Raw genomic sequence first — 15,648 nt, 5'->3', positions numbered from 1 at the left:
CGTTTGTAGTTTAATAAAATAAAACTTAAGTGATAAACGTTACGCCGATAAAAATAACTATTCTTCTTCCTTAAAAAATGATCTAAAAAATATAACGACGATGCGAGCAGTAGTTAATACATATACGAGTATTATAGAAATTTATGAAAAAAACACATGTATAAAAAAACTAGTATAAGAGAAATCATTCCAGCAATTTCCAATAATGTTGTAGTAAAATTACAAATATTGACTGTTGCTGCAAACTTTTGTGCTACATGGGAAGGAATAGAAATTGCGTTACAAATAAATATATCTAAAGATTTGCGTTTTAGGGCAATTTATTAATTGCATTTGCTACAATGAATTGATAAATCTTTTTTGACATTGAACGAAATAGCTTTTAGACAAGCATCGTTACATTTAACGATGCTATATATACCTATTATATCTGCTTTTTTTAAGGAACATTTCAATGATTGTTTACTTCATTGGTGGGTTGACCTTCATGAGAAATGTAAACGGTTTGAACGTAAACATTAGGCACGGAAAGAGCACCGGTAGTCAAAGGTCTATCCAACGGGTAGCCAAGAGGTTTACCATCGAGAGAGATAGCGCCACCGATGATTTCAGAAATGTGCTTATTTTGATAATATTTATTGACGTTTGCGTCCTGCGTTTTTTGTCCCTGACCCAGGATGCCTTGGAAACCACCGGCATGGTATTGTCCGCTACTGGTATATCCTATACCAAGTCCTTGATGTTGTTGGCTTTGTCCTTGATAAGTGAAATGATATTTGCTTTGAATTCCAGACTGAATGCTGTTGAAGAGACCATGATTTCCCTTTACTCCAGAATATTGTATGCCATGTTCACTTTGTACATCTTGGACACCATGGACACCTTGTATGCCTGATTGTAGTCCATGAATACCCTGTTGCGAACCATGTACACCAGCTGGTACTTCACCTTGGAATCCTACCGTACTTTGTTGGCCCTGTTGGTACTGTTGATACTGCCCCTGTTGTTCTTGGTGGTAAATACTTTGAGGTTGACTCCATTGTTGATGTTCTTGGATGTTTTGTCCTTGTTGCTTGTATTGCCATTGTTGTCCTTGTTGTCCGTAGTACTGGTTTTGGACACCGTATACGTTCTGTCCCTGTCTTTGTCCTTGGTCTACTTGATACTGGGAGTACGTGTACGGGTATTGCCCATGTTGTTGAGTATAAAGGTTAGCATAATGGTTCCTTATACCTGCAAAAAAAGAATTGTTTATTATTTTATGCTATTCAATGGCGAAACGGCTTTGTCTCTTTAATATCAATAGTGTACCTTGATTCTCTTGCTGATTGATTGACAGAGTTTCTGGTACAACCTCCACAGTCTGTTTCGCACCAATTACTTTGGCACCTTGATGCTGGATCTGTTGATAATCCTCAGTACCAACTACTTGATATTCGTCCTGTTGGTAAGTTTGATATTGTTCCGGAACCACCGGACCATAGAGTACATTTTGTGATCCTAATTGAGAGATCACAACTAATAGCTGAAATGGCAATCCTTGACCAAGTTGACCTTTAGGAAGAGCCAATCTTGCTGGGAAACCGAAAATCTGGTGTGACTGAAAAATTATTAACATTTAGTATCACTTATTGAAATATTCATTATTGCAAACGTCTACACAAACAGAAAGAGAGAAAAATAATTACTTCAGTGATGTAATATGGTTCTTGAGCATGAGTGGCACTATTGACAGCCTGCTTGATTTCTTGAGCAGATGGGTAATCGAAACTCTGACCTGGTGCCTGTTGGGATTGTCTTACAATGATATTTTGTCCTTGATGAACTGTAAAACAAACAGATTAAATAATGTATTTAATTAAAAAATTATGTGTATGTGTGTGTACGTTTGTATCGTTGATGATCTTGAAGAGTAATCTCGAATACGTACGGTCAGTTGTGAATTGATCGAGTTCCACGAATTGATGCCTATGTTGAGAGATGCTGATGGGTTTGCCATAGTAGTCGTACTTCGGTCCCAAGTAAACGCGGGCAACAGCATTAAAGACGTTCTGCTCGCTCTGGACAGTGATCTGATACTCATATGGTTTATGATCTAATCTCTTCACTTGAGCCTTGATGTGTTGTTGTTGGACTTGCTGTTGTTGAGCACCTTGTTGTTGCGCAGCTTCCTCGAGATCGACATAATAATCGTTAAAGAGAGTCACTAATGGACTGATTTGAACGTTCTGGATGGTAACGCCAGGCAAAAGGATGTCGTTGTATTGGTAAGCGGGCAAAGAGTTCTGATACTGTGTGAACAACTGGATGACATTCTTATAAAGTTGATAGAAAGCTGGATCACGAACAGCTACTTGTCCCAATTCCAAAACAGAAGGACTGTAATCATAGATATTCTGCGCTTCGGGAGCATTGCCGAGAAGTTGACGTGCGGCGGCTTGAAGACTGCCATAGTATCTATGATAGAAAACATTGTCATAAGTATTGTACTACAATACATTAATTAGTACATTAATTAGTTGAACAATTAGTTGAAAATTGACCTTGGATTAACACTTCTGCCAGTTCCTTGGATGAGTTCTCCAAGAATGTTCAAACCTTGCGGCTGATAAAGAGAGAGGAAAGCGCCTTGCGGAGTAATGACATGTCCAGAGTCAATAGCTTCAATCAATCTTTGCTCAATCTTTCTAACAGTCTGGATAAGATTATTCTTGTTGGAATTGAGTTGCAGATTCTGAGGACGTCCAGGTAATTCGAGCCCATTTATGCTACGAAGATGCGGTTGATATGGTACTTGTACGTTGACGTAATCAGTATTTTGGATTGGGCCCAATCCGTTCGAGAAACGATTTAGTTCGTAACGAGCCAGTAATTGTTGATGAAGGTAATAGTAAACGGATCCCTGACCAATTTGATCTTCCTGATTCTGAATGCCTTGTTGTTGGTACTGCGCAGGTGTTTGCTGTCCTTGCTGAAGTTATATTAAAAATGTTGATACAGGAGCGAATTTCAATATAAAATAAACTAATATGTTTCTTTCTCTTTTTATATGAGAAATTGTTTTGTAATTTTATATGTTTGCGTTATTTGAAAATATATTTACCTGCTCCAATAAATATTCAGCGAGATTTAAATAGCCATAATAATTAGCGAGACCGATATCTTGCGTGAAGTAGGAAAGTTGTTGTTCACTGCTAGACAGTTGGGCGGAATAATTAACAGGGACTACAATTTGGTTGTAGCGAACACCTTGTGCAACATTCTGTACAATGTTCTGTGCTTCTTGAATGATCCTGGCATCGAAATAGTACTGAGGAATAATTTCATACAGAGGCGGTAGGATGATACTTTGAGTTTCTGGATGCTGAAGAACGGCTCCAATGAAAGCTTTGATGAACTGTTCCTCATTAACATGAACACGGGCCCATGCGGCAGTTGCCAAGAATGTTTGGTAGTTTTTGGCGCCTAATAAGATTCTATGCAGGAGGGAAACTTCCTTACGAAGCTGGCTGATGGAGTTCGAATAGGCAGTACCTTTTGGCTGAACCAGACCATCTCGTACAGCATCCGCATAGTATTTGACGAGGATTGGATTTTCATATTGATGATAGTTGCTTTGGATGTCATAATTAGTACCAAGGATCTGCAATTGCTCATTCGGGATTTCTTGGGTTATCTGTTGCAGCAACAGTAAACAGTCTTGTTGCTTCTTTAGAAAATCTTGATCAGCTGATAATGACAAAGAAATAAATTTAGTTTAGTTGTATTCTATATAAGTCCTTGAATTGAACTCTATAAATATTAATATTTTGTTTATTGAACAAATATTTATATACAGAGTGTCCATCAGTAATGACTGCATAAAGATTAAATCGAAAAGACTAAACTGAATCGAAAAGTCCTGTAATATTTTACAATTTTCGCAGTTAACAAGATATCAATTTCTAAATATTACCCAATGAACACGTATCCGTCCGGCCTACTATATATTATACAAGCGCACAGCAAGATACGATCTCCGAGCATTGCAAGTTATTAAGCGCATAGGGAGTTGTTTACTACAACGGCAACACACGAGCGATAAAAGAAAACATCTTCCCGTGTTGGACAACAAAAGGACATATTCCCCACCCCATAGCCTTGTCGACGACGACGACGATGACGTTTCTTAAATTAAAAATTTCAAGTTCGGATTTTGCATCATTTTACATCGCAATATCTCCGCTCGTAGAGCACGTAGAGAAAAAACAAAAACACTTTCGTTATATATTCCGAGCGGATGCCATCGATTGAGCACACTTAGAACTCAATCGGGACAGCCGTTATTGAGATCCCATAATCGCCGTCTGGAAATCTTGACAGATTCGCGTATAGTAACCACGGTAGTGTCGCTGCGCTTGGCTTAGCGCCGAGACACTACCAGTGTCTCCAGATTGTATCTCGCCACACGCTTGTATTTGGTGAATACGTGTTCATTCGATGATCTTTGGAAATTAATATCTTGTTAATTATTGCGAAAATTGTAAAATGGTACAGAACTTTTCGAGTCAGTTTAGTCTTGCTCTACTTGCTCATGAGATACCGGATCATTACCGGATCCAGTATATAAAACGCTTAATAGTCTAAATCATATTAAAAATATAGAAATAGTAGAAAGAATGATAATTTTTTCAAGTACTTTGTAAGATTATACAGCCCTTTTTGATCGAGAAATGGAGAGAGAGACGAACAAATAAAGAAAGAAAGATATAGAGAGAGCATAATGATGACTTGAATAGAATAGTAATTACTTACCAGCACGTTGTTTCGGCTGCTGTTGGGGTAGAGCTGCCCCAAAAGCTGCCAGAGCCAGTAGAACGATCGTGCACCTCATTGTGATGCTGTTAATGCCGTTTACCGCATGCTGTTTATTGAGCTATGCGAGCCTTTTATACCAAAATCGTATCGACAAAGACATTATCGGTAGTGACCCATTGACCTACCGTGCAAGATTTCGTTGTCTACTCGTGATATTTCATGTTATTTCGAATGGATCGAAGTTAATCGAAGGTTAATGATAATGATTCTTCTGGGCGAGATAAAGTTGCATCATCAGTTACAGGATTAAAGTCTTATAATTGCCTTTATAAAATTTTGGCAATTTCTTTCTCTTTAATTCTACTATTAACTTCATTTTTATACGCAAATATTTTTCCAATGGTGCAAATATAAGTTTGCTTTTGGTTTAAGTTTTCTCATTTTTCTGTGAAAGTGAGATCTCATTTCATTTAAATAAAAAAAAAATACAAAAGACTCAAAAAATTCGACTTCTTTACATAAATGTCTTTGAAATCTTTATTCAAATACGTCTTTGTATCTTCTATATGTGTGTGTGTGTGTGTGTTAGATTGATATACACACTTTTGAATAATATAAAAAAATTAATCAATTCAAATTAATTTCGCGAAATTCAGTTTTATTTTGTAATTTCTATTATTTAAGTAATGGATTGATTTTTTATCTCCCGATATATTTTATGACAATTGAAACAAATAATTCACAAACGAAAGGCATTCAAAGTAATTCTATAAGTCATATAAAGTCCTTCGCGCAATCTTCGGTTTTGTACATTAGATTTTGTATATTAAATATTTTTTATAGCTTTAGGGCTGCCGCACATGCTTTCTGTGACCTTAAGACTTTACGTACCGAAAGAATTAATTAATCACACAATCTAGAATTATCAAAAACTCTCTGCTCTGATTGATTCATTCTTATGGTATGTCTTACGGTTACTGCTACGGAACGTGTGTGCGTGCCCCCTTATATGTATAATGAATTACTATTAACTTTTTTAAATCGATGTTGTGATAATATTCTTATATTTATAAGTAAAGGACTCTTAAAATTCAAAATGTAATAATTGGAAACAAGGCAAATAAGAGTCGTATGTAATCATCAATTAACTAAGAAGTGATTAACACATTCAAGTTTATAATTATCCAGTAAAGAAGTTCGTTTGAAATATAAATTGTGTAATTCTAATTATAAGTATAACATGTTTCTGTTCTACATTTGAACCATCTTCAGATACAATATAAAATAAATTATTACCTCTGGTACAACACACATACTATAAAATAGAGATCATAACTAAAATAACTAAAATATAGAAAGCTGTTAAGAACGTTTATCTTCATTCCAAAGCCTCATGCAGTTCCTCCGTGAATACACATTCAAAAATCAAAACGACTGATTGGTCATTTGCGTTTGAAATGAATCAAATCGTATGGAATAGCAGAAACACAGAAATGGCCGTACTGTGAACATGGCTCTGCTGAGAACAATTAAAAATTTTTCTGATCCAGACGGTTTCTATTAATATTACCGATTTTTCATACATTTTGACTCTTTGGTATTAGTTTTTTATTGTTATTGTTTTTGTAATTTTGACGACGGAACGTGGAAACCGCTTATATTTCTTGGTCACAATCTTCTATTCCATACGATTTGATTCATTTCAAACGCAAATGACCAATCAGTCGTTTTGATTTTTGAATGTGTATTCACGGAGGAACTGCATAAGGCTTTGGAATGAAGATAAACGTTCTTAACAGCTTTCTATATTTTAGTTATTTTAGTTATGATCTCTATTTTATAGTATGTGTGTTGTACCAGAGGTAATAATTTATTTTATATTGTATCTGAAGATGGTTCAAATGTAGAACCGAAACATGTTATACTTATAATTAGAATTACACAATTTATATTTCAAACGAACTTCTTTACTGGATAATTATAAACTTGAATGTGTTAATCGCTTCTTAGTTAATTGATGATTACATACGACTCTTATTTGCCTTGTTTCCAATTATAATATTCTTAGTTGAGAAACGATGTCATTAAATTAGATTAATTTATGAAATAAATATTAGTAAGCTTTGTCTAAGATTGGATGTGTTGCTTGTAATACTAATAATTACTTATAATGCCATTTCCATTTACGTTACTTCTTTTCGATAATGATTGATACTTTTGTCTGTAATATTATTAAATTTTCACAATAATGGTAACAAATCCATTACTTGTATTGTTTACCTTATTATTTTTATAACTATATATCAGGTAGCATTATTTAAAAAAAAATAGACTAGATTTATATATAGAAATATTTTATAATCGAAATTTAAATATCAAAAATGTTTCGTACTTTATATTTTAAGCTGCATTTCGAGTTACTGTTGAGTTAGAGTTACTGCTGATATTGTTGAAAATTTGTAATATAGAGGAGAGAGCTCCCTATTATAAGATAAACGCCTAATATGAGATAGTCCGGCGTTTCTGCTAAACCAGCTAAACTAATAAACGTTACTCTCTAAATCTGAATCAGTGAATAGTCACTAATTACTCAGTGGCATACTTAGCACTGGATAATCAGTGAAGTTCAACTAAAAAAGAAAGAATGTTTGAGCATTATATAACTAAAATGCTGATATTTGCACATTGATTTCAATCTTCCAATATCATATTTATTGAATTTATGCACTAAAACAACGTTAATTAGATCACATAATAAAGATTAGCTAGGTTAGAGATTTCACATTTCATTCACTGATTACCAATGGCATACTTGGCACTGATATCAGTGATTATCCATTGGTTTAGATTTAGAGAGTACAGATGAATCAGTCCATAAGTTGGTGCCTTTTGGAGCCAAACACAGGATGCCGATGCGTAATAAGATTTATTAGTTCCAATGTCTTATACATATGTTTCGATCCAGCTTCGGATCCTTTTTAATGCAAATTGAACGAACTCATTGACTTTCCCGATGCACTGTACAAATATAATCAATATCTCATTGTTAACGTAATTATAAAAATACGTGGGTCAAACAGGAAGGACCCTCAAAACCAGAATTAGCGAACATAGAAACCATATCAATCGGAATCAGATTAAAGCTCAATTATCACAACATCGACTAAAACAAGCACACGATTTTGACTGAGACAATGTTAAGATATTAGATCAAGAAGAAATATTAAACAAAAGACTCATACCAGAAATGATATTTCATCCGCAAACAGAAAAATAGTTTAGATATACAATCAGACACGGATTCATTAAACGAAGCATATGATTTTTTATTTGAAAATAACTAAGTTTTTCCTCTCTTCAATATCCCTGTTATTTGTGTTTTAACTCGTGATTTGTACTTTAGCTTAACATTATTTAGATGTATCGTAACATTCGTATAGATGACATGTATATTTTATAAGTTTAACGAATATATCATGTAAGTTTTTCAAATTAGTAGTTATTCACGACTTTAATGTATTAGATTATTATTTCTTGTCAACACTCTATTTTTTATAATTATGTTAACAATGAGATATCGATTATATTTGTACAGTGCGTCGGGAAACTCAATGAGTTCTCGTTCAATATGCATTGAAAAGGATCCGAAGCTGGATCGAATCGTATGTATAAGATATTGGAACTAATAAATCTTATTACGCATCGACATCCTATGTTTGGCTCCAAAAGGCATCAACTTATGGACTGATTAAAAAATAAACTTTTTGAAATCTTTGCATTTCTGCCGTATATCCCATAGGGGTGGGATATATGGCTACTCATAGGGGGAGGGGGGGGGGGTGGGGTATATGTACGGTTTATGAAAAATTTACAAATAATGCATATAAATAAGACGTATAATAATATAATAATTTATAAAATATGTTTATAAAGTTTTATTAAGGATTAAATATGATAAATATGTATATGAAGTAATAAATAATAATTACAACTTCCTACATATATTACAAGTGTTATGACATGATGTACATATTTCATATAATGCGTTTATTGCATTTAGTGCACTGAATTCAATCTGCGCACTTTGTATGCTGCAAAAAGGCCATATATCTCAAACAAGTGAAATATATAAGACAACAAACTAAACAAAGAATACGAAAGCGAAGCACTTGTATTTTGCTACACAACATGCTTTACTATTCCACTGCACGTATGTATCACGAAATAACCACTAAGTCTTTTACACCCTACAGTAATCATTTTATGTAGATTATAATTTATGATGGCGTTACTTATTACAACAGTGACAAATCGATTCAACTCACAATAATTTCATTAATATTAACAGTAAGAAGCTAAATCTATATATATATATATATTAGATATGGGAATAAGTTTCCGCCCATTAGAGAGATGTCGTTAATAGCACTGCTTTTGTGTTTGATAAAACGGCAATACATGTATTTGAAAGGTATGTGTTCAAGCTTTTGAGCCCAGTAGTTGATATTCGTTCGAAGCGATTTGTTTGAACTAAGCTTTGAAACAAAAACAATAGGAATGGGACAATAAGCTGATTCTGCTACATGACAACGCTATGTCACACGTTGCAAAACCGGTCAAGAAATACTTGGAAGGAGTGAAGTGGGAAATTCTGCCCCACCCGCCGTATTCACCGGACATTGCTCCTTCAGATTTCCATTTGTTCCGGTCCATGCTGTCGGCCCTTTCTGGAGAGCGATTCAATTCTTATGAAGATATCAAAAAATGGCTTGATAAATGGATCGCTTCAAAAGAACCAGATTTCTTCCTTCGAGGAATCTGTTTATTACCTGAAAGGTGGGGGAAAGTTGTCGCTTCTGATGGAGTATACTTTGAATGAACTTACTTTGGATTGTTTTGTTTAAATAAATACATCTTTTTCATTAAAAAAGGGCGGAAACTTATTCCCATACCCAATATATATATATATATGTGTGTATATATACAGGGTGTCTGGAATTTAAATGTCAAAACTTCGGAAGCATGTAAAGAATTGATAAACTAAGAAAAAAAGTCCTGTAGAGATATGTTCGTTTTTGCTTCGTAAAACAATAACAATAATTCCGTTTTCAAATGAAAACTTTTTTGTTTATTTTTGTTTAATAGGACCATTTTTTTACCCGATAGATTAAATGTAGCCAGATATACAGATTTTTTGGAGACTTCTTTGATTATTTAGAAGACATCCACCTGCAGCAACGGATTGAAATGTGGTTTCAACTCGATAGGTATCCAGCTTATGGCAGAACTACTCGAGCTTGGCTAGACAGACATTTTCCACAACGATGGATTAGACGTGGAGGAGTAATACCTTAGCCATCCCGATCACCTGATCTGACACAACTAGACTTCTTTATGTAGGAGGTCCTGAAGCAAGAAGTTTATTCGTCGTCAATTAACTCAAGAGAACAATTGAGAAATCGAATCGAGGCTGCAGTGCACCAAATATCGCCAGATCAGTGTTTAGCTGCAACATGAGCTGTCCCTACTAGATGCAATGTTTGCATTGCTGCAAGAGGCCAACATTTTGAACAATATTTACATTAAGGCTGTGTTTCGTTTCATGGATAATGTGCATGATGTATCATTTTATCCTTGTCGTTTGCCCAGTGTTAAACAAGAATAAAATGATACATCATGCACATTATGCGTGAAACAGAACGCAGCCTAAGCAAGTAAATAAATACAACGTGAATAAGTAATGAGAAAGTGCAAAAATGAAAACTATGTTTTTGTGATTTTCTCCAAAATAATGCAAAAACAAGTATATTTCTATAGGATTTTTTTTCTTAGTTTATCGATTCCCTACACGCTCCCAAATTTTTGACATTTAAATTCCATACAACCTGTATATATACATACAGATAAATATAGTCTAGTATGTCACCCATGTATCACTGATAATTACATTAAGACATTCTAACATGTTTAAAAATACATATAAATTTTTTTTAACATTTTATTTATTATATCATAATAGATCTTGGTACGAGGAAAGAAATATGTCACTTACATAGTTATAATTATAATATATATGATTATAACTATGTAAATTAATTATGCAAATAACATTTTTCATTTATTTTCTTTTATCAAAATCTATTATGTGATACTTAATAAACAAAATATTAAAAAAATTGTTTAATGAAAGTAATAGATAATTATAATAAAAATTATGTACTATGTAATTATGAGTTTATTTATACAGCAAGTTCGCAAACATGCACACATAGGCATATGTACATGTAATATGCAATAAAATATAATTATTAAATAATTACAAAATTAAAAAGTATATTAGTCTTATTTATAAACTAAAATGTATATATTAAATACTAAAAGAATTAAAAATTTGATTACATATATATTTTAGAATAAAAATTATGTACTTAAATACAAAATTAAATTGAACCTTATGTTCATGTTATCTACATGTTATTTTATATGTAACAAAATATTTTTATAACGCTTTAAATAAATTAATTTTAAAACTTTTTTTAATCCACTTATAAAGAAGACATGATGATAAATCATTTTTTAATAAATAAAGAATTATTCAGGTATTATATTAATTTCTATTCATAAAATTATAATATATTATTGTACATAAATGTAATTAGATACTTTATAAATATTTTTATTTAAAAGTCGTGCAACAATTACCCAATAATATTATTAAATTTTAATTTTGTTTTTAACGAACATTTTATATATTAAATATTTACTTTTTAAAGAATATTTTTATTATAGAATATCATTTTTAAGCTATTTATTTTGTTACAATTCCATTTATAACTCCGTCTTTTAAAATTTATAAATATGTAAAGAGCGCTTAAAAATTACGAGCACTGCCAAGATATCGAGTTATCTATATTTGTTCTTTCTTTAAAACGGTAGTTGTGATAAAATTAAACGGACTGCAGGTGATAATATATACATCATGATCCATTTTAATTATTCTTTAAAAATTTTACAATAATTTAGAAAAAACGTATAACACAATATAGACAATAGGAGTCAACGCTAATTATCAATTAGCGCAATTCTTCTTAATATTAAAAATATAAACCTTGACTTTGAACGTTTCCACTTATGATTTGAGTCTTCATCAGCAATCTGTCCCCCTAACGCAACGGTTGGAGTATTGCATAACAAAATAATATCTCCAACGTTTTTCCTCTCAAAATTGAACCGTTAACTGTTGTGAGGTACGTCATATACTCACAAAGTTAGAAAGCTGAGTAGCAATCAGAACTCAAGCTAAAATTATATAAATAATTAGATTATTGTATGTATAATTTGAAAATTAATAATCACCTCACCTCATACAATCAACGTTTCTACATTGAACAATAAATCTCTCTTATGCAACATTTTGTAACTCGTTAGTATGTTAAAAATTATGGTCAAATTTTAAAATAATATCTGCGAGAACAATATGTGTCTTGTCATTTCGACAGTCAATTAAATAATGATTGCTAAACAAGTAACATAGCGGTCAATTTGAAGATAAACAAATTAAAGCTTATGACATGTATTATATTACAAACAAACCTTACAGTTTATTGAGAATCTCATTGTACGCATGATTTAAACCAACGGTATCATGTTGTAGATTTAGCCCGTTGATCTGTCGATTAATGTGCATCATCTCCAATATTAACCGGTTTGTTATAATAATTCTCTACATCCAAAATCTCTACGTTTTTCCAATCAAAGTCATGATCGTTTTGCAACCTATGCTCTATAATCACTGAATGAGTGGATGTTTGACTATAGATATGCTTTTAGTGTTCAGAAAGTCTGGTTTTTAATTTTCTCCCTGTTTGTCCCACATAGGAAGCATCGCAATCACAACAATTAATCTTGTAGACAACATTCCTTTTTAATTCATTGTTTAAAGAATCTTTATGAACCTTAATAAACTGATTCAACTTGTTCAAACTAAAAAGTGAAACCCTATGGCAAACCCCATTAATTGCATTCTTGAATTTATTCGATATCTCTTCTAAATAAGCTGTGGAAAACCATTTAATCCGTTCTTTAGGTAAGTTGTTATTTGATCTTTTAGCTGAACAAGAATTTATTTATTAATGTTTTAACTCTTTCATTAATAGTATCGAATATAAAATCTAATGGATAATCGTTTTCCAAAAGTATTCTCACAACAAATTCAAGATTCTTTTTGTGAAATTGTGGATATGAGATATAAAAAACTTTATTCACCAAATTGAATATTAAGCCGTGCGCAATCGGGTCCGTGCGCAATCGGGTCGGTGTGCAAACGGATCCGTGGGCAATCGGATCGTGCGCAATAGGGTCTGTGTGCAAACGGGTCCGTGCGCAATTGGATCCGTGCACAATCGGGTCTGTGTCCGATGGGGCCGTGTCCAATCGGGTCTGTGTCCGATCGGGTCCGTGTCCGATCGGGTCTGTATCCGATCGGGAAATCCTTTCGTATCCGATTGTTAATGTGCGCAATCGGGACGCTCCCATTATTGATTAGCTGCACATTTCAAAATACACATAAAAAAATTAGAAAAGAGTCAAATAAATATTCGGAGATTCAGAAAGCACACTCCGAAAGAGCTTGAGAATCTTTAGGAGATTTGCCTATTCGATTTACATACGCCAATTCTTATAGGACTCCTGGACGTTTTCTTCTTACGAGAAGCAAGTCCATCTCGTGGCGAGGCCGTATATGAAAATGGCAGATCTTGCTCAATTTCTGCTGCCAATTTGCCATCAGGTTGTGTCAGCAGGCTCTATTCGGTTTCTGCTCGCAATCTGCTGTCAGGTTATGCAGCAGACTCTGTTCGGTTTCTGTCAATTTGCTGGCATAGCATGTCATCAGGCTTTATCATATTTTTGACAGCAGTTTACTGATATTGTCTGATAGTACAAACTCTGCGTACAATTTATTGCCTCTCTATAATCAGAAATTGGTAGCAGACTCTGCTCAAACTCTGTCTTTTCAAATTGGACTATCTGATTTCCGATGGTTTTCTTGTTATTATAGTAACACAAGAGAAGACCGAGTATCTCATAGAATGGCTCAAATTGTTCGAAACGAATTTCATGAGGAAGCTGAAGGATTATTGTACGCCCCTGGAATAGCAGATTAGCTTCCGGGCACTGTAAGTACTTACTTAAGAACTGAACCGAAAACTTATTAAACGCGTTTCTCTTAAAATTTGTTTTTTGTATTTTCTTCAACTTTGTATACACGATTGAGAAAAAAGATTTGATCAATCGACTTTTTATAGGGCTCATTAGTTTACAGCTAATAGTCAACCGCAATGAACCTAAAAAATTAAATAAAAATCAACATTAACAATTTTTTATATAAAGAAACGACTGCTACCTAGTGAAAATCGTAACATTTTTTTTCAAAGTCGCACAAAATTTATATATAAATTTTTTTTAATTTTTTAGGTTCATTTCAAATAAAATTCTATAAACATTAAAAATATTTCTTAATTATTTTACAACTGCTAGGATGTACACAAAATCATAACGTCGTGATGAGGCGCCAAACTAAATGTTTATATTTTTATTATTTATAATACTTTTTTTCACATAAAAAATTGTACGTACTCTGCAATAGTTATATTAAAATGTGCAAAAAGTTTTTAAGCAATAAATATTAATCTTTCCTTTGAAAAAAATTACGAAAAATCACCATTTTTTCGGTCTCCTAATACAGAAGACTCCCCCCGCCCCTATCTCTGCAAACACAAAAAGTGTAGTAAGCCTTAAGCCTTAAGAAATTGATCAATCGACAAGTCGAATGTGAGAAAAATAATCGAATATGATTGGACGATGGATGTCAATTCCTTAAAGTTTAAGACTTACTACTCTATTGTGTTTGCAGAGTAATCAGATTCAATAACATCTGTAGTTATGAAACTGATGATTTATACCTATTCCTGTGAAGAATAGAATGACTATAAGATAACAATTCACAGTTTTCTCATATATTTTATATCTATTGTATGCACATGTTGAGACTAAATAATAATAACAAAATTGACAATCTTTTGCATAAATATTTTATTGAGAAAGTTTATCATCATCTTCTTAGCAATCTTCTTAGAGCGATGTAAATCCGTTGTTGTTTTTATGTGCAATCATTCTCCAGTCATCATCTCCATAAATTCTATAGATTAAGTTTAGTTTTCAATAAAAGATAAATTAATAATTGCAATAGTTTATATAATTGTATATGTACAGGGGTCCGAAAAATCGTCCGCAATATTTCGAGAAGTGATTCGGAATCCAAAAAGAAGGAAAAAAAACTATGTAAACATGAGTCCGGAAATAAATCGTTTCCGAGTTATAACCACTTTTATGTTAAAAAAATTGTAATTCATTTTTCATAATCACAATCATAATTCATTTTATATTATTTTATATTATTTTATATTGTTTTAACATAAATAACTACAGTAATAATCTTCTTACGGACTTTCTCAAATTCAACAACAAAAAACTCCAAAAAAACAAGGCGAATGAGAGTCAGCGTGGTAATTAATAATTTTAATGTTTTGAATAGATTATAACATCAAATATATCTGCTAATCTGATGGTGATTTTTTCTTGGACATGAAGGGATTGATTTTAAATTTTTTTGCTGAAAATAGTTCCAAAGTGAACTGAAACGTACCTATTTTTTGGAATAAAGATTCTATTTTTTGGATTAAGGGGATGCTAAACCAATTACCCAACTCAATCAAGGTCGATAGTACAGACTTTTTTAATTTCAAATTCGATAATAGTGGTGACATCTTTGATTTAGATTTTATATTATAT

General features: G+C 32.7%; 2 protein-coding genes across 3 annotated transcripts in view; both read right to left on the bottom strand.

Annotated features, from left to right (window-relative positions):
- Nucleotides 1-434: 434 nt before the first annotated feature.
- Nucleotides 435-4,926, bottom strand: Hex110 (hexamerin 110). The gene is made up of 7 exons (XM_018511934.1): nucleotides 4,795-4,926; nucleotides 3,104-3,729; nucleotides 2,544-2,971; nucleotides 1,931-2,457; nucleotides 1,689-1,825; nucleotides 1,312-1,600; nucleotides 435-1,233 (listed from the first exon to the last, which is right to left on the bottom strand). Exons 1-7 carry the CDS (start codon nucleotides 4,871-4,873, stop codon nucleotides 452-454), a joined length of 2,868 nt encoding a protein of 955 aa, XP_018367436.1. The 5' UTR covers nucleotides 4,874-4,926; the 3' UTR covers nucleotides 435-451.
- Nucleotides 4,927-14,870: 9,944 nt separating this feature from the next.
- Nucleotides 14,871-15,648, bottom strand: part of TpnC25D (Troponin C at 25D) — a 6,323-nt gene continuing 5,545 nt past the window's right edge. For both annotated transcript variants that reach the window (XM_018511945.1, XM_018511944.1), the window contains exon 3: nucleotides 14,871-14,995. In XM_018511945.1, the coding sequence (XP_018367447.1) occupies nucleotides 14,967-14,995 (29 nt within the window). In that variant the 3' untranslated portion in view covers nucleotides 14,871-14,966. The remainder of the gene's footprint in view (nucleotides 14,996-15,648) is intronic.

This window comes from Trachymyrmex cornetzi, unplaced genomic scaffold (genome assembly GCF_001594075.2).
Source record: "Trachymyrmex cornetzi isolate Tcor2-1 unplaced genomic scaffold, Tcor1.1 scaffold39, whole genome shotgun sequence".
Lineage (NCBI taxonomy): Eukaryota > Metazoa > Arthropoda > Insecta > Hymenoptera > Formicidae > Trachymyrmex > Trachymyrmex cornetzi.
The sequence above is the reverse complement of the archived record's forward strand: the minus strand, read 5'-3'. Positions and strand labels throughout refer to the sequence as shown.